Below are 17,991 nucleotides of genomic sequence, written 5' to 3' on the forward strand. Positions count from 1 at the left end.
ATGGTGAGTGGTTTCATTTGTGGTACAAATAGTTTTCCTGAAGAAGAAGGTAACTTTGATAGACGAACTCGAAGCGCAGATTCTTCACCACAAAAAACAAGATCAAAGAGCAGCAACAAGAACCCGTATTCGAGTCGAGGCCTAGACAAATTCTCAGCTCTTCTTGTAGAGATTGAAGAAAAAAGACAGCAAATCTACTCTCAAGTTCACCCTGATGAGATTTCCCTCGTTCGTTTCGCCTACAATGGTGATCATGATTTCAAACCCATTGTAGTCAAGGTTAAAGCTAAAGCTCATGATCATCATCATGTTCATGCACCACCCAAGCAACTACCAAAGAATGCTGATAATAATATTCAAAAACCTGCACTTCTAAGTAAGCTAAATTCCTCATCATCTATGAACATCAAAGAGGATATTAAGGCTTGTGAAAATGAGGCTAATAATAATTCAAAGAACAAAAAAATGGGATTTAGTAGAAAAGTAGGGTTTTATCAATGGAAAAAACCAAATTTTTACTTGCCCATGATTGTTATTTTAACCTTGGTGTTTGTGGTATTATTTGGGAGATCTTTTGCAATTATGTGCACTTCAATTGGGTGGTATGTTATTCCTTCCATTGCAAAAAATTCAAAATCTTATTCCAAATCAAGGGTTTCTTTTAAGAAGAAAGATTATGCAATTAGGAGATTGAGTGACAAGAAACTTGTGACAAGTGAAGGAACAAAGTCCTTTAAGACATCTGATGGAAGATCTTAACCTATTTACTAGCACGGAAACAATTGGGGTTTCAGAAACAAAAACGTTATTAAAACGGGAGGCATCCCGTGGCGTTCGCAGCTCGAGCCCCGAAAAGTCCGAAAACGTGTGTTATAATCTTCAATTTTTCCGAACAAAGTCCTGACCTTCTAATGGAAGATATTAACATCAAATGGTGAATTGGAAGATTATTTTGACTCATTCCATACTCATTATCATGGTTGCTTTAGGCCTTAGGGTGTACATTTTGTTGTGCAGATTAGATTTTTGTTAGAATTTTTTGTTTGTTTGTTTGTTTGTTTGTTTTGTATAGGGTATAGGAAACTATATTGTTTAGGTAATATCTGTATATTACTATGCAAAAATGAGGATGGAAGATGAACCAGGGTAGAAGAGGACTCTGTTTTACGTCCAAGTTTTTATTTTCCAATTACTTCATTATTGGTCTTTCTTATCTACGTGTTGTATATTCCAAATCTGAGGGCGCAGTTGCGCACGTCTGCTGAAATGTAAATGAATTGATAAATCTAATCTAAGCTTTGGATTTTTTCCCCTCACTACGAAGAGTTTTCCACCGTCTTTGGCGAGTGGACTAATCTTTTGCAAGAGTTTGTATGGGTACCTCAAAGGACAGTATCCCTTTCAGCTGAGATTTTTTCCATACCCAAGTCTCGAATCCGAGACCTTGGTTAAGGAGCGAGAGACCCTTAACTACTCACGCCAACCCCACTTGGTTAAGCTTTAGACTTTGTAATTATACACCATCTTTTCTTTTTTTTAACTTTTCACTTTGACATTATTCATGAACGAACTTCGACATGAAGTTAAAAACTAATTTCTGTATGTAAAAATATATTTTTGGATGATTTAATTACAATGCATATTTTTTACATATCAACTTCTTAAAAATATCTACTAAAAATCATTTAATGATATTATTACTTAAGATTGTGAAATACAAAAAATAATGAAGATAGCTCAAAAAAAAATTATGAAGATAAATCAAAACTCAAACCCAAAACAAGGGGAGACTTTTTTGGGTTTAAATTGATGAGGGCCAGAAAAAAAAAGAAAAAAAAAACCATTCAGAAGCACTATACTTTTATAATTACTCTTTCGAGCTAATCAAATAGGTTAATTTAACTAAGGAAAAAGTTAAATGCAGCTCTAAGGGTTACATATAAGAAGTTTGAAATGAAAAAAAAAAAAACAAATATTAACTGATCATTTATTACATAAATTAATGCAAATTTTTGTTATGAATTTACAACTAATTTTCACTCTAAACAATGTATTTATATTTTATATACAACCCTAAAAATTGTATATAGCATAACCCTTTAACTAATTATGACCTAATATCATGGCATGGACAATTACTTGACTTGGATCTATCATTGACTTCATTTCTCAATCCTTCACCAATGAAATCTGTCTACTTCTTAAATGAAGATCATCCTTCTGGACCCATATGAGCTGCTAACAATTAACATCGAAAGAATAATGCACAAAAAAGTCTCGAAGATTAGCAAATCCTATATACGCAACACGTGTTGAAACTCTTAACACTATTAGATAGATAGATAAATAAATAAATAATACTTCCTTCTTTTCTTTTTAAGTAACCTATTATCCTTATTTAGAAATGTCACAATAAGTGAATTATAACTCAAAATGAGTTAAAGTTAGTGCGATGATTAGAGCTTATGTGCTTAAGGTTAGGATTTATGAAACCACAGTTGATGAAATTGATACTCAATTCTCGCTACAATCTATTCAGAAGAGTGGTGTTTCTTCTGGTAAGTCTAAGATTCGGGATCAAGTTAGTTGGTGTCCTCCTCCTTCTAATATTATAAAGTTAATTTCGATGGTTCTAAACTCTCAAATGGTCAAGCCTCTTTTGGGTTTGTTATTCGTGATTCAAAAGGGAAAGTCTTATTATGTGGTGCTGGTGCTTTAGATTCGTCGTCCTCTATTCTTGTTGCTGAAGCTAGGGGTTTAAGAGAAGGTATTAGAGGGGCTATTTCTTTAGGAATTAGAAAACTTATTATTGAGGGTGACAATCTGGTTGTTATCAACTTTATTAGAAATATTTGGAAGATTCCTTGGACTATTAATGCTATTATTTTTTATGCATGTGAAGATTTGAAGCACTTTGAAAATGTCCAAATTCATCATGCGTTTCGGGAGGCTAATGCTGCAGCGGATTGGATGGCTCATCGCGGTCACACGACGACTAACATTACTTATTGATTTGATGTTCATATTTTCCCTTTTACTGTAATCATCCGCAAGGATGCTTTAAGGTGGCCCAATTCTTGAGATCCACCCTAGTTGTTTCTTTCCTTTCTAAAAAAAAAAAAAAAAATTGTCACCCACTTTCAATTTACTCACGTTAATATCCCTTTAACCATGTAGTCCTAACTTTTTCTCTAAACTCCTTCATATTCCGTATTTCTATTTAGTTACTAAAATAACAAAGGAAGTAGATGATAGTAAAAGGTAATCATAACTTCATGAGCCCTTTGGAGGTGTGTTCGAGTTGAATAGTAGTCTTATCTTTAAACTCACAAGCAATAATGCCAAACTTTGTTAAGGGGACTATTTTGAATAGAATGAATGATTGTAATCCAGGCTATAGGAGTTCAAACTCTATCGTGTAGAGTTCTATTAAAACTCTAGAAAATTCAAACATGTCAGAGTAGATGACTTGATTTCTCTCAACTTCTAACTAGGAATTTCCATTTTTCAATAATCTAGAAAAGGGAAAGAGAAGAAATGGAATTTGAGGAAATCCCGTAGTAGGAACTAAAATATGGGATATTTACCCTTTGACGTCCCCCAAAGCCAAACCAAAATATATACTTTGTTAAAGAAGAGTTATTGCCACTTGAAGTACTATTTTTGAAGTTCATTAATTATACACCCGAGTGTACCATATGTATGGTACACACAAGACTAATTTTTGTTCATTTGAAACTCTCGTTTTTAGTTATTTTGCTCATCAAAATGAGCAATGAGCAAAAAAGTAACTTTCAGTGTACCATGCTCACTGTATACTCGAAAACATTTGCTAAAAAGATTAGCCACACCCTAATACATTCACGAACGAAAAAATGCAAGAGCATCATCTATAATGAGCACAAGATCCAACCCAATCAACGGTTACCTCAAGCAGACATACAGTAAAATTTGATGTGCTGCATGATAACTAGGTTCTTGTAGACACTTACATATTAAAATTGATCTTCTATTCCCGGAAAACCGCCGACTCGGGGGCGCCTTGTAATTCCTTGCTGATACCTTCACTTAACATCGCAAATACTTAGCTAACTTTAGTGTTCTGAAATTCTCCAGCAGAACACAAGAGGTAAGTGCAAAATGTGCAAATTCTAACATATACAAATGGTACATTACATGCCCTAGCCTTGCCAAATATTTTTTCTCTACGATGTCATTCGTATAGCAACGAGGCTCCAATTTCCCATTCATGAAAATGCAAGCTGCCTATGCATTGGAGTTGATATCAGGTTCAAAATCATCATCCTTCATGTACTTTTCTTGTACTGCTGCCACTGTAGAATACTTTGTTAAGCAAAACAAACTATAATCCACTCCAGCATGTAAAATCATTTGAGAACTTGTAGATATGTTGGAGACATCGAATGTATTTGGGATAAATAGAAGTAAAAGAACGAAGGAGAGAATGAAATCCCTTAACTAATTATTCAAAACAATAATGATGATGACAATGACAACGATGATTATGGCGATGATGACAATGACGATGGTTATGATGATGATGACAATGAGCACAACCACATACATTTAGTCACCAATGTTTTCCTCAACAGTAGGTATTTCATTGTCTATAGGCTCTTAAAGAATTGAAGCATAATCCTCGAAAGTGATAGCCTTAAACTCATCTCTCATTTGAATAGAGGCTTGATTGAAAGCTCTAGCTTTGGTTTCTTAGTAGCAGATATTTTAGAACTTTCGAGTAGATGTCTATTTTTCTCTTGTAAGCATGTAAAGAGGGGTGAGAATAGAGTTGCTCATAAGCTTGCACATTTAAGTAAGAGTTTCTCAGAGATGCGGGTTTGGATGGAAGAAGTTCCCATGGAAGTTAGGACTCTTGTATTGGCTGATATTGAATGAAACATGCTTTCCTCGTCAAAAAAAAAAAAAAAGAATTGAAGCATATCAAAAGTTGATCAACAGCTCCTTTCCGAGTCTAATCGGTGTCATAAAGGTGTAGCAAAGTTCATACCAAGAAGCTAACCTGAAGCCAGGAAGTATTCTTTAATTATTCACCTCATTCTAGCTATGTTGCTCAGACTCAGGTACCGATGTCCGACACGGGTACGTGTCCAAGTGTCCGACTCGGCTATCTTTTGGAATTTTTTCTATTTTTTAGCCCAAAACAAAGTGTCGAAGTGTCCCACCCATGTCTGAGTGTCGAGGATCCGACACGGGCACTTGAGGTGAAATGAAGAGTCCGAGCAACATAGTATTCTAGCAGCTAAGTCGGTGAGTGACAGCTCAAACTTCAGATCTAAGATTGCAAGTTTCGGATGACAAGCCAGCTAGAACTGAAATGGCATATATTGTTGGTTTGGGTCTTCTATGGTAAGAGCAAGTTATACCTTGAAGAGGTACCAACTCACACCTCGATCAAAAAAGGTGTAACCTAATCCCGACATTTTTTCCATCTTCACTGCTGTCAAATTATCTTTGAAGCATGGAAACTACAATTAAACAAATATAAGAACACCAAAAGAAAAGGATATCTGTAATAATCCCAATCAACTTGGCGAACTGCAACTTTGCTGAACTCCACTGCACTTTCATCTATGCCAGCAAAGATATACCCGTTTGTCTTATCGATCAATTTCACAAGGTTTCCAACACTTTCTTTATCCTGAAAAATAATTAGCAGCCGTAATAATATACATCTAATACAATGCAAAAGGCAGCATATAAACCAAGAAGAATACAGAAACGATATCATGCCTGTATGTCCAAAGTTGTGAAATTGACAAGACTAAAATTTTCTATGACCTCACATAGCTCCTTTGTAAGCTTCCTGGATCAAATTTGCACATATGAACTTCAGAAACTTGAGAATAAAAGAAGTTAAGAATTAGTCTCGTAAAACAAGAACCAACTTCATGCTGTTTTCTTTTTTCCTTCATTACTTTCCTTTTTGTCTTTCCTTTCTTACCGTTATTATGCCAAAGGTTTTTCTCTATGTGAGTTCTGTTATCTTCCATTTATAAATTTATAGCGATTATGATAATTATTACTAGATTTAAAAAAAAAAAAAAACCTTATACTTTCACAGTTTCACTTTATAACTTGCCTTCTACTTTGACCATTAGTGTAATAGCTTGTTTAGATTGAAGGAATGGAGGAAAATGGAGGGTGGGATTTTCCTCCATTTGATACCAAATGAGGGAAGGAAAAAGGAAGGGGAGGGAAATGGAGGGATAAATTCCTTCACATTTTTTGAGAAACAAAACTCTCGAACAATGGAAAGATTTAGAAGGAACATTCATCACTCTTCCTTCCCCTTCCTTTCCCTCCCCTTCCTTTCTTTTCCTTCCTCTTTCTCTAACCAAACACAGCGTAAGAGATGATACAAACTACAAGTAAAAAAATGATTTCCGAAATATCACCATTACTGAAAGATGCGGGTATATCAAAACAATGAGCTCCCCGAAATTCTAATGTCTACAATTGTCTTATGGATATGTGGCATAAAAGCACTAATAATTAGCAAGTGGCTATAAAACAAATTTCTTAACATCTAAAGATCATCTTCTCTAGCTTTCCCCTTGACCTAAACCTAATCTAAAGACCAACATCGCTAGCTTTCCCCTTGACCTAAACCTGTTAAGTCCACATTTTACACTAGATTTAAGAAATTAAGATCAGATTGGAGTTAAATTTTCAGCTTGATAGTTGATCCCGATTAAAATCAATCAGCAATTCAGATCAACTGATCCAAAGCAAAGTTTACCAGAAGGAAAGCAAATTCTGGCAATAAGGTTGCTAGACCTCCCTACGGCCTACACTCATCTACTGCAGAATTTACTATAGGTTACTGTTGTTTTTTCTGTTGTTTGGAGAATGCATAAGGGTCTCCCAAATGTGTTTGCATTTAAAAGATTAGCCCATGCTTTTTGGGCAAATAGATGGTCATCTTAGCTAATTTGACTTGCTCCGCTCTAGATGATGAGAGCTCTTATGTTTGAGAACTTCGAAAACAAACAAGAAGTCAAGGAAATTTGCAAACTTTGTGCTTCTTAAAAGAACAACAAAAAGGAACCAAAAGTAGCAATATGACAATGACATTTCACACTGAACGGCTAAAGTGCACCTGTACTTGGCAGCACGAGGATCTTGATCAAGCGATTGTTGCAAGTATGACAAATCTTGAACATCAGTGTAATAGTCCAGGTTAAAAGCTGCGATAAGGGAAAATCTAGTAAGAAACAAGGGAGGCCTTAATTTCAAGAATTACTTATAAGAGTAGAGTCCTAGGAAATACCTAATTTTCCATAACTTTCAATTAGATCGATCTTTGAGAACACATTTACATGAGGAAGCTCCATATGAAGCATGGTTGACAATGATAGTAGCAGTGCGCTAATATACTTCCCAGCATCACTGCAGAGATGAGCATCAACCAGATGAACAGCAGTCAGCTGCATTAGAGTCATAGAAAATACGATTTTGTTAGTTTTATTACAGTAAATAGTAGAGAGAGAGAGAGAGAGAAAACTAATATGATCTTAGAAAAGGCACTGTAAAGGAGCATACCCTAAGATTCAACTTCTTTATTAATTTCATTATAACTTCTTTCACACTTGAATGCAGAAAAAACAGCTCAACTTGGCCAGGAAAATCGAATAGTAGATAATGATCTGCAAAATAACAATTTGCATTCTAAGGCCAAACAAAATGCTAATATCATTATGACAGATAGATATGTGCCAAAACTTAATGAAGCACATATAAGAATAGATCACCCAGATAAGATATCCTACCTTTAAGAAGTGGCTTCAATTTGGACTCCAGCCAATCAATGTTCTTCTCTAAGTAATCCATACAATAGACAAGACCTACACATTCATTAAAACTGTCAATGAAGACAACTTTTTCTATAGTAAAAAGGGCAAGAAAGCACTTCATATATGTATAAAGAACTCTAAACAGAAGACAACACATTCAAAAATGCGAAATTGATGAGCCACGTCCATAATGGCTGCTAAGATTCAGCAAACAAAATCAAAACAGGGAGGTGGGAGCATCTATCAGATGGAAGAATACTAGATACACAAGAAAAGTCCACAAATTCAGATTATAACATCTTACAGTGGATCCCCCCCCCCCCTCTCCCTCTCACAAGATAAAACCCAGCTGTAAATCTTCGTCAGCTTAGCAACAAGACGTCCAACCTTAGCTGTCAATACTTGATCTTTCCACTCAACCTTAGTTTTGAAAGATAGGGGCACAGGCAGCAGCCAAAGTGTATATGAATTATTCGAGTTCCCCAGATTATGACCTTCAGTCCCAACCTTAGTTTTGAAAAGCCTGAGATGCTCTGAGGTGCAAGGGGTTTGCAAAACCGAGGAGCAAGGTGTAATGTAGAGCTGTAAGCTTGATGCACATAAGCACATTAGCTATACTTCTTGAACTTATCTAAATGCTAGATACATGCTTCAGTGCTGCAAAATCTCAGTACAGAGCCCGAAAACACAAGTAACATTGATACAGATAAACAAAAATCTTTAAGTCCAATAATAATGGAGTGCTATGCTTTAAACAAAAAAAAAAAAAGGTAGAAGAAGATCCCCAAGCTTCCCTAGAGAGAGAAAGATGAAGCATAGAGGGCCAAATCACTTCCACTGAGTGAAACCAGATATCAACCAGAAGAAGAAAATGATCAACATCAAATAATCTCCTGCAGCTCAACGGCAAGGGAGAAAGGCACAAAACGTTTAGGGGATTAAGAGACCACGAGAGAGGAAAATTGGCTATTGTCTTACCAGGAAAAAGATTACTCGCAATACCCATCGGTGGTGAAGAAGCAACAAGAATCACCAACCAACTATTTCCGAAAAATATTTCTCAAACCAAATGATATTTTGGGGGCCTCTGATATGAGTGAAGCTGCCCACCAAAAGCCAAGCATCAAATTCACTTATTCCAGGAAGTTAGAGGCGTTCACAAGGAGTATTATCTTATTGTAATCCTTGGGAATGAGTTGGCCACTCAAAAACCATACAACTTGTTAATAATCATACAATCAATACAATACCCTCTTTGTGTATAATTCTTTCTTCAATCTTCTGGTTTGAGTTTCCATTACTACAGCTTCATTACAAATTTACAATGAGCATAAATGTGATTCGTGAATTAGGGGAAATATCAAGTTGGAGGTTTGGTTTAAGGTTATTTACCTTCAAGACATTTTTGGGATCAACTAAGAGCTTTACCCAAATATGGATCTTGTAGTTTAGATAAGATTTAGTTTGAAAAAATTCCATTTTCTAACACTCCTCAGCTCATTTCTTTCCTTCAGACTGGACAGTTTCTTATTTATGCTATTGATGTCTAAGAGGCACATTTTAGTATAGCAATTCATGCTTCATAAGAGGCATATACAAGCCAAGCGCCTTCATGCCTTCTAAATTCATTGTACCTAGAGAGCACCAGAGCGGAAGGTCAAGAGGCCAGCCCCTCTCTCCACCTTGTAGCTGGCTAGAACGGATATTCTAGGTGTGCAAGCTCCCAACATCAGTCAATAAGATGAACATATACAAGAACTATGAAAACTTGCATCATAAACAACCAAGTGAACTGGCTCTTCAGCTAAGAGTCGGTCCAATGGTATTAGGTGTGCATACTGCATAGTCTAGCCTCTACTATGCAAAAAGATGGTTCTGTTCATCCTTCAATAACCAAACAAAGCAATTATAGGGTTCACATAACATAAACATTCTATATTTGTCATTACTAAAAAGAAGAAAACTGCTATGACAGGTATCCAGAAGAAAGCTCAGAAAGAATCACCATGAAGTACAATAAAAGCTATTACATTCTAGTTGATACTTTGTGGTTTCTAAAATTTCTTCAGATTTTAGGGACAAAGTACCGCAACTTGCTTTCAAATATGGAGGTTATATTTGCACTAATTTTGTTTTGCTTTCTTAAATGAGATTGTGAAAAATTGTGAATGGTTCCTAGAATAGATTTGTGAAATTTGTGAAATTATTTTAGTTCAGGGATATGCTTATCTTTGATTGTTGTAGTTCTTAAACACTTTGGCAAGATTCCAGGTCGTCCATTTCTCTTTGTAGCATAATCTCAAACCTTTCTTTAAAAGCGTAGGATACGTGCCGAATGGGGCCAATTCACTATCCTAGTTCTTTGTTTATCAAAGGAATCAATTAGTGGATCAAAAGACCGATCACCTAATCTGTTTCCAATCCACTCTCTCTAAGACGCTAGCACCAAACAAGGCAAATGACTCAATGGATCAACAGGCAACATGAAAAGAAAAGCACACAGTGAATCACTCTACCTCCAGCCCTTCATAATTCTAATCCATAAATAAACTATAAGATCCATGCAACAAGAAGCCTAGAACATTATTATTCTTCAATACAAATTTTCGACATGAACGTGATAAATCAAACCAAAATATTTTCGAATTAAAAAGGAGAGCTGACCTCCATTAGGCCCAAGTGAATGCTCATTCATCACATCACTAAGCTTGACCAAATCCTCGATATTTACAGCACATTCATAACTTTACCTCAAGTTAAAGAAACCATTGATAATTAAAAAAAAAAAAATTACTTCCACAGAAATAGCAAAAATGGCATATTGTGTGGTTGGCTACGAAAGAGGATACGGCAATGCATCATTTGCAGGATCCAAATTGATTACAGCAACCTTCCTGCATTTGGAGACAGTAAAATGTCAATTGTAGAGGCAGCTAAAAACAAGGATTGAAATAGCCAACACCACTTCTGTTGAAACCTCGTAATGAAGAATATATACCATGCACGAAACTCCAAGGAAAAGAAGCAAAAATCAGGAAAAACAAAAGAAATCGCATATGAGGCTAAAATATGACTATGAGGAGGGGCCCCTATTAGAGCTGTTAGGAGCCAAACTTAAAACAAATTGAGCAATATCAGATTATTATGGATCATTATATGAGTGAAAGTTTGCCATGCGATCACACAGACAGGTGTAGAGATAATGTAGGAAAGTTTGGTATCAGGCCTCATAATCTGTTAAAACTCTAAATTGATGCAGTGATGGCGCAGATGAAGTGAGCGGAAGCAGAAATCACAAATAGCCAAGAAGGAAAACTCCGTAAAGTTGTCACAGTTTACAAAACAACTAAAGTAACCCCTCATACATTCAAATGAGAGTTGCAGTGGAGCTTCTGCGACATAATCACCCCAAGATGGAGCGTTAAAATCTCATTGACGCAAGTTCAGATTCCTCCCTCCTCCCCCATACCATATCAAGGTATGGAATGTGGATACCATCATAGCACATCTATCCTTATCCGAGAAAAGATATTCTGACAAAAGACATCATAGTTTAGGATGCTTGCAGGTGTCAACCTCCATCTAATAACACTCATTTCCTCTTGTTACCCATAATAAGTTTCAAAAAACTAAACAAACGACATGTAACCATAACCTTCTAGGTTCATGTGCCATTACATGGCACCCAACACACCAGCAACAGACGAAACTTGTCGTTTGAATAGATTGGAAAATTCTTTTGACATAATATCAATAAACAATAGTGTAAATACTAAATACCATAACAAGTAATAACACAACCACACAAGTTGATTTCAAACACTAAGCTAAAAGTCCAACTAAAAGCAGCAGTCACAACAACTATCCCAAAATGATTTTGGGGTCGGCTAACATGAATCGTCATAAGAAACCAATACTGAGAAGTATATAGATTTAAGAATTGCTTTAACATAATACTGATGAACTATAGTGTACATACCATAACAAGTAAATAATACAACTACACAAGTTGATTCCAAACAGTAAGCTGAAAAGTCCAACTGAAAGCAGCAGTCACAACTCACAACAACTACAAAGCATTAGTCCCAAAAGGGGTCATAAGACACCATTACTGAAAAGTATATAGATTTAAACCATCGTTACAACAACACAACAAGCCTAAAAAATCTCGTCTTTATACAAAAAAAAAAAAAAAAAGAATTTAGAATCATCTTGTACCCCATCAAAGAAGTAATGATTTTTTTGCAGAATACAGAAAATAAGACAACAGACAAAAGAAAGTTGAAAGATTGTTGAAAGAGAAAGATGGGTATACCGTCCAATAAGGGGAAGAAATTGAGACATGCCATTGCAATAAGTACTTTTACCGGATCCTGGAGGCCCGATAATTAGTTGCCCGAATACCATGGTTGATGCTTGAGTCTTTTCACTGAGAATTTCAGGAAGATGAAATTCAAGTAGGGCGACTATATTAGACTGCTAAAAGGGCAAAAAAAATAAAAGTAAAAAAAGGTCTTTGAAGGGGCATTCCGAGAATCGAACTCGGGACCTCTCGCACCCAAAGCGAGAATCATACCACTAGACCAAATGCCCGGCTATATTTAAATTCATTGTGTTAGGTATTTGTATATAAGTCCAAAACTGATGTGGAATGGTTTTTTTTTCCAGCTTTTTCACCAGGTACCCCTGAGATTTCACGAAATACACCAGGTACCCTCGTTGTTTCATAAATGCACCAGATGTCCTTGTGATTTGCATAAAATACACCAAATATCCCTAATGACTAACGGCGTTAAGTTTTTGTTATCTTTATTTACCATTTTGCCATTATTAATCCATAATCCTTAACTCTAACCTAAACCTAACCCTTAACTCTAACCCTAAACCCTACTCTTAAGATTAACCCCCCTAACCCTCCCCCCACCACACCAGCCCTCCTCTCCCACCCCAACACCCAGCCCTCCTTCCCCACCCCCCGTAGCGGCCTTCCTCCCCCAGTACCCCCTCCTCCCCCACCCCCCGCAGCAGCCCCCACCTCCCCTACCCCCGTCGAATTCCCCCTCATCTGTCAAAAACACACACGACACAACAAAACCCTCATTCCCCCCGCAGTGGTGGGGTCGGTTGGTTGAAATCGACGCGGGTGGGGGATTCGAAGAAAATCGACAGGGGTGGGGAACAGGGGGGGGGGGAATTCGACGAAAATTGACGAGGGAGAGGGAAATTTGACGGGAATCAATAGGGGTGGGGGAATTCGACGGTAATCAACAGGGGTGGGGGGATTTGACGGAAATCAATAGGGTGGGGGGTGGGAAATCGACGAGGGTGGGGGACGGGAGTGGGGGCTGCTGCGGGGGTGGGATGGGGGAATCTACGGGGGAGGGGAGTTGTGTGGGTGGGGTGGGGTGCGATGGGGGTGGTGGACTGCTGTGCGATGGGGTGGTGGACTGTTGTGGGGGTGGGGGTGGTGGACTGCAGCGGGAGTGGGGAAAGGGGAGGGGAGGTGGTGGTGGTTGGGTGGTGGTGGTGGTGGGATTAGGGTTTGAAGTTAGGGGGTTAAGGTTAGGTAAAGGTTTGAAGTTAAGGGGGTTAGTGTTAGGGTAAAGTTAGAAGTTAGGGTTTAGTTAGTTAATTAGAAATAATTAGGATTTAATTAGGATTAAAGGGGTTAATTAACCCTAAAAGCTAACGGAAACTTAATATCGTTAGTCATTAAGGGTATTTGGTGCATTTTATGTAAATCACAAGGGCATTTGGTGCATTTTTGAAACAACGAGGGTACCTGGTGCATTTCGTGAAACCTCAGGGATACCTAGTGAAAAAACTATTTTTTTTTTAAAAAAAAGGAAAATAATAATAACTTATAACGTTATGGCCATGTTTGGTAAATGACTTTTTCATTGGCTTTTGGGTTTTCAATTTGGTCAAACAGCCAAAAAAAAGTGTTTGGTTATTGGCTTTTTGGTTGGCTGAAAAGCTAGCTTTTAAGCCAAAATGAAAAAGCTGCCTGGAGCAGCTTTTTGGATTGGCTTTTGGCTTGTTGGCCCACAAGCTCTCTAATAAACAGCCAACAGCCACAATTAATTTTGCCAAACACTTTTGCAAACAGCTGGCTTAAACAGCCAACTTAAAAAGCCAATACATACAACCAATGCTTCCAGCCAGTCAAACAAGCCAACTAAACGAGCCAAAAGCCAACAGCCAACAGCCGATTGCCAAACAACCCCATAAATCTTTTGAGTTTTTCTTGTAAGAGACGGCTTACTTTTAAATTAAAATTAGACAATGATAATCTCAATATTAAAAAGAGAAGTAGTCCAATAATGACTAGGTTAATTTCTTTCGGCTAGTTTAATCCATTTAGTTACTAGGTCTACTTTCATATTAAAATTAGACCATGCGTCTCTTTTAATAATTTTTGAATTTTTTTCGCAAATAATAGAGATAAAGATACAATTATCTTAGTTTTTTTGTTTAAATAAAGCAGGTAGTTTACCTTTCTTTTATTTCTTTTTTCTATTTTTTGATGTCTCTCATATATAACTTATATAATAGAGATAATCTCAACATAAAATAACTTAGAATAATCTTAATTGTTATCCTAATTCCTACCCTTCTCAAAATAGTGCGAGAGATAGAGTAAAACAGCATACTCAATCTTCACACTCTCTTGTTCTCTCAGTTCTCGTCATTCTTGTCTTTTTCCACAATTTAGGCGCCAGTGGCGGAAGCACTGTTATTGCCCCACATTTTCATATTTAGAAGAAATTTTTTGCTTTTTATTTTCAAATTTTTATGCATACCTTAATAAACCTTTCTTAGTTTTTCAAGTTTCATCATTTATGAGTGATTTGCTTGTTTATAAGGATTTTAAATTCAAAAAAGGGAATTTTTCATAGTTATATTATGTTTATGAAGTCTAATGAGTATAATCCTATGATATAATTATTGGTAATACTTATATTATGCTTTTCACTAAGAAAGGGAATTTTGAAAGATAGAAATTGTATAATTGTAGGCATGTTATTATCATGTTTTAAACCACCCAATATATAGTAATATTTTGGTTCGGAGAGAGTCATTGATAAATTTTTTGAAAAAAAAAACAATAAAACAAAAAGTACGTAAGAGATATTGAGTTTGAGGTAAACTTCCTTACCTATTCAATGAAATATTCAAATACATGTACATAGATTAACTAATTGCACAAAAATACAAACATATTAAAAGTTGTTTCTTAATACATAAGATCTTATTTTGGTGATCACTTAATTAAATCACAAGATTAATAGGTACCTAGATTGGTTGTCCAACTAATTTGTATGTCTTATTTAGCAAACAATAAAAATATTAGGTGATCATGCAATTACAATTAAAAAGGTACTAGTTTTTCGACCCGTGCAAACTGCACGGGAAGTTGTTTATTTTGTAAATTGACGATTTTAAGAAGTTCTTCAAGAATCGTGGTGGTGAGCCTCCAACTTGTGATGTAAAATTTAATACTCATGTATATAAATTATTTTAAAACTGATTTATGACCCGTGTGTTCAATTGTTGAAGTAGTTAACTCATGGTGGATCCATCTTAAAAAAAAAAAAAGAGTTAATTGAAAAAATCTTTAATCTGTCTACTAAGTACTTCTTTTAGAGGCCCAATAAAATCACAATTCGCACCAAGACTGATATTCGGCAATACACCAACTTCCACTCCCACTTATGGCTATCCCGTTCACCCAATCTCTTGCCTTCTTGCACCATATCTAGCCACCCATTGACCACTGCCTAACTTAGCTATAATAATTTTAATTTTCTCAATATGTTTGAGCTTTAATACTATTTAAGGTACATCTAGTTACATTTTTTTTTTTTGAATAGTAAAATTAATTCATTAATAAAAAGTCATACGACATCTACATAAGCAATCGAATCAAACAAATACATAAGTTGAATCAAACAAAAATTTCCTTCATAAGAACTACGATCGTCAAACAAATCTTGCAATGTGGAACATCTCCCGCTTATATCGCTGGAAAATACAGCCTTGTTGGAGAGACAATCTAACGATCTCTTGTAGTCTGAGGATGATTTCCGTCGGATTCATCTGACCGTATTCGAAAAATTGATAACCTTTGTGATCACGCATAATTCTTCACGGCAATCCATTAGATCTAGTATCCCGGATTGTAACCTGTAGGAATTCCCCCTCTAAAAGAGGAGAAAAACCCTGTTTTTCGAAGGAGGTCGAAAAACCTTGTCTTTCGAAGGAGATCGAAAAACCTTTTCTTACGAAGGAGATCGAAAACCCTTTCTTTCGAGGGAGAAATCGTTATTGGAAACCTAAAAACAAATAAAAAACAAAGGTGGGGGCTTTCCAACGGTAAAAACCGATGGAAGCCCCTTTAAAAATCAACAATGGAGGCTAGAATTTTTGAAAGTAGAGAGGAGAGAGGGGAGAGAAGAGAGAAGCGCTACATAGGTTAAACTGTTTAGTACATCTAGTTACATATAATGGTTGTTTTTCGTGTTTGATGATATCTTTTGCAAAGTTATAGATATCATTTAGATCATTGGATTAGAGTTTGACCCCGTTTTTTTTCAATAGTTAATACTCACTCCCACCAAAGGCTAAAGATTAAAAAAGAACAAAGTTCTGTTTTTATCATGTATTATATTACGTTTAACTATACTTTTACGCACAAAAGTAATGCATATTTACATTCCCATTTTAGAATACGCATGGTTACATTCACATTTAACTATATTTTTTTTGTAGAAGATTAAGAGAAAATATTTTCTTGATTATATAATTGTAATACTTTTGCCCATAATTAGCAAAATAACTTTTATGCTAACACCCTATAGAAAAAGTAATAAAATCTTTTATGTACATAAGATTTTTTTAAGTTATATAATTTCTAAATTGTCATTCTTGGTCTTATATATATTTTTCAACTTATTTTGCTTATGTAATTTTATTTGAACTTAAATAAACTTATCTAACAACTAATCTGAACTTATTACACCTTGTTAATCCTTATTAGACCATATTTTAACTTTTAGAATTTATTTTGTGAGTATGTCAAACTTTGTCTTTGCTTGTTTTTGCATTATACAAAACTTATCTGAACTTATTAAACCATATTATTCATAATCTGATCACAACAGTGTCATTGTTGATTGTTTTTTAAAACTTGGGTTTATAAATATTTAATTTGTTTTTATTATTTGGTAAATATTTTTATGTTGGTTAAATGTTACAACTTACAATAGAAACTTTAGCCATTGTTTTCAATCATGCTATTATACTAACCGATTATTGAGATCATTAATTTTGCCCTTAAAATTAAAAGGCAATAACATATGAACCTATTAAATTATATCGTAGACACATGCCTATTATGTAACAATATCATTATTCCTTCCTAATTCAATTTCATTTTCTCTCTGTATAAACCACCTGTTTGTCCCCCAAATTGCAAACTAATTTTGTACTAACAATAAACAAAAGAAAATTATGTAATTATGTGAAGAGCAACAATATAAAAAAAATAATTTCTTTTAATATGTCATAAACTCATAATCTATCATTTGCCACGTGACTACTTGATGCATTAGTGAATTAGCCACACTACCAATCTAATTTATCTCTTAATTTCTACCTCTTTGTTTCTCCTTTTGTTGTGGTTGCCAACAACTAATTTAAAAGTTTTATGGTGGAGTAAAATAATCATTAAAATATATATTACATTATAAAGGGAAAGAAAGCACATCATCACATATAGTAATCATAAAGAAAGATGTGAATCATATATAATACTTCATGTGTTCTTTTTATATTGCAATAATGAACTTTTTACATTCATCTATCATCCTTTCACTATTTATTGTGATTTTTACGTAAAGAAAAATATAGTCATATGGAGTCTTGTTAGATTCCTCTCGATATATACTTCATAGTACCAAATTTTTATAGTTTTTACTAAAAAGCAATTATTTGAATAGTTAAAGTTGTGCATTGACAACGTGAAAACTCAATTATATTATTGCAATAGAAAAAGATTGGAGGCAGTGGTTGATGTCTATATCCAAATAAATCCTAAAATATTTCCTTGAAGAAGAGACATCTTCAACAACATCCCAAAATAGCAGAATTGATG

General features: G+C 35.3%; 2 protein-coding genes and 1 non-coding gene across 4 annotated transcripts; 1 reads left to right on the plus strand and 2 right to left on the minus strand.

Annotated features, from left to right (window-relative positions):
• Positions 1–1,313, plus strand: LOC104901991 (hypothetical protein). Its single transcript, XM_010689635.4, has one exon. The coding sequence runs from the start codon at positions 1–3 to the stop codon at positions 757–759; it is 759 nt and encodes a 252-aa protein (XP_010687937.2). The 3' UTR covers positions 760–1,313.
• Positions 100–12,307, minus strand: LOC104901983 (GPN-loop GTPase QQT1). 2 transcript variants are annotated; one of them, XR_008968598.1, is made up of 11 exons: positions 12,151–12,307; positions 10,685–10,729; positions 10,500–10,579; positions 7,812–7,886; positions 7,585–7,688; positions 7,313–7,469; positions 7,142–7,229; positions 5,773–5,845; positions 5,549–5,680; positions 3,993–4,335; positions 100–239 (listed from the first exon to the last, which is right to left on the minus strand). XR_008968598.1 is itself a non-coding variant. In XM_057393309.1 (10 exons), exons 1-10 carry the CDS (start codon positions 12,240–12,242, stop codon positions 4,267–4,269), a joined length of 915 nt encoding a protein of 304 aa, XP_057249292.1. In that variant the 5' UTR covers positions 12,243–12,307; the 3' UTR covers positions 3,829–4,266. The 2 variants fall into 2 exon arrangements, 1 of the variants encoding a protein (XP_057249292.1); XM_057393309.1 differs by lacking the exon at positions 100–239 and having other exon boundaries at positions 3,829–4,335.
• A 49-nt stretch (positions 12,308–12,356) lies between these two features.
• On the minus strand, positions 12,357–12,428 carry TRNAP-UGG (transfer RNA proline (anticodon UGG)). The gene has a single exon. It is a non-coding gene; the product is annotated as a tRNA-Pro (tRNA).
• Positions 12,429–17,991: the final 5,563 nt, after the last annotated feature.

Source organism: Beta vulgaris, chromosome 1 (assembly GCF_026745355.1).
Source record: "Beta vulgaris subsp. vulgaris cultivar EL10 chromosome 1, EL10.2, whole genome shotgun sequence".
In the NCBI taxonomy this organism is placed as follows: Eukaryota; Viridiplantae; Streptophyta; class Magnoliopsida; order Caryophyllales; family Amaranthaceae; genus Beta; species Beta vulgaris.

What these genes read in the sequence shown, in the direction of transcription:
- LOC104901991 (XM_010689635.4), top strand. Translation starts at nt 1, where the DNA reads ATGGTGAGTGGTTTCATTTGTGGTACAAATAGTTTTCCTGAAGAAGAA.
- LOC104901983 (XM_057393309.1), bottom strand. Translation starts at nt 12,242, where the DNA reads ATGGTATTCGGGCAACTAATTATCGGGCCTCCAGGATCCGGTAAAAGT. An exon ending in CCTCGTGCTGCCAAGTACAG is followed by an intron (nt 5,846 to 7,141) that starts GTGCACTTTAGC and finishes AATTTGATCCAG; the next exon opens with GAAGCTTACAAAGGAGCTAT. An exon ending in TTGATTGGGATTATTACAGA is followed by an intron (nt 4,336 to 5,548) that starts TATCCTTTTCTT and finishes AAGTATTCTACA; the next exon opens with GTGGCAGCAGTACAAGAAAA.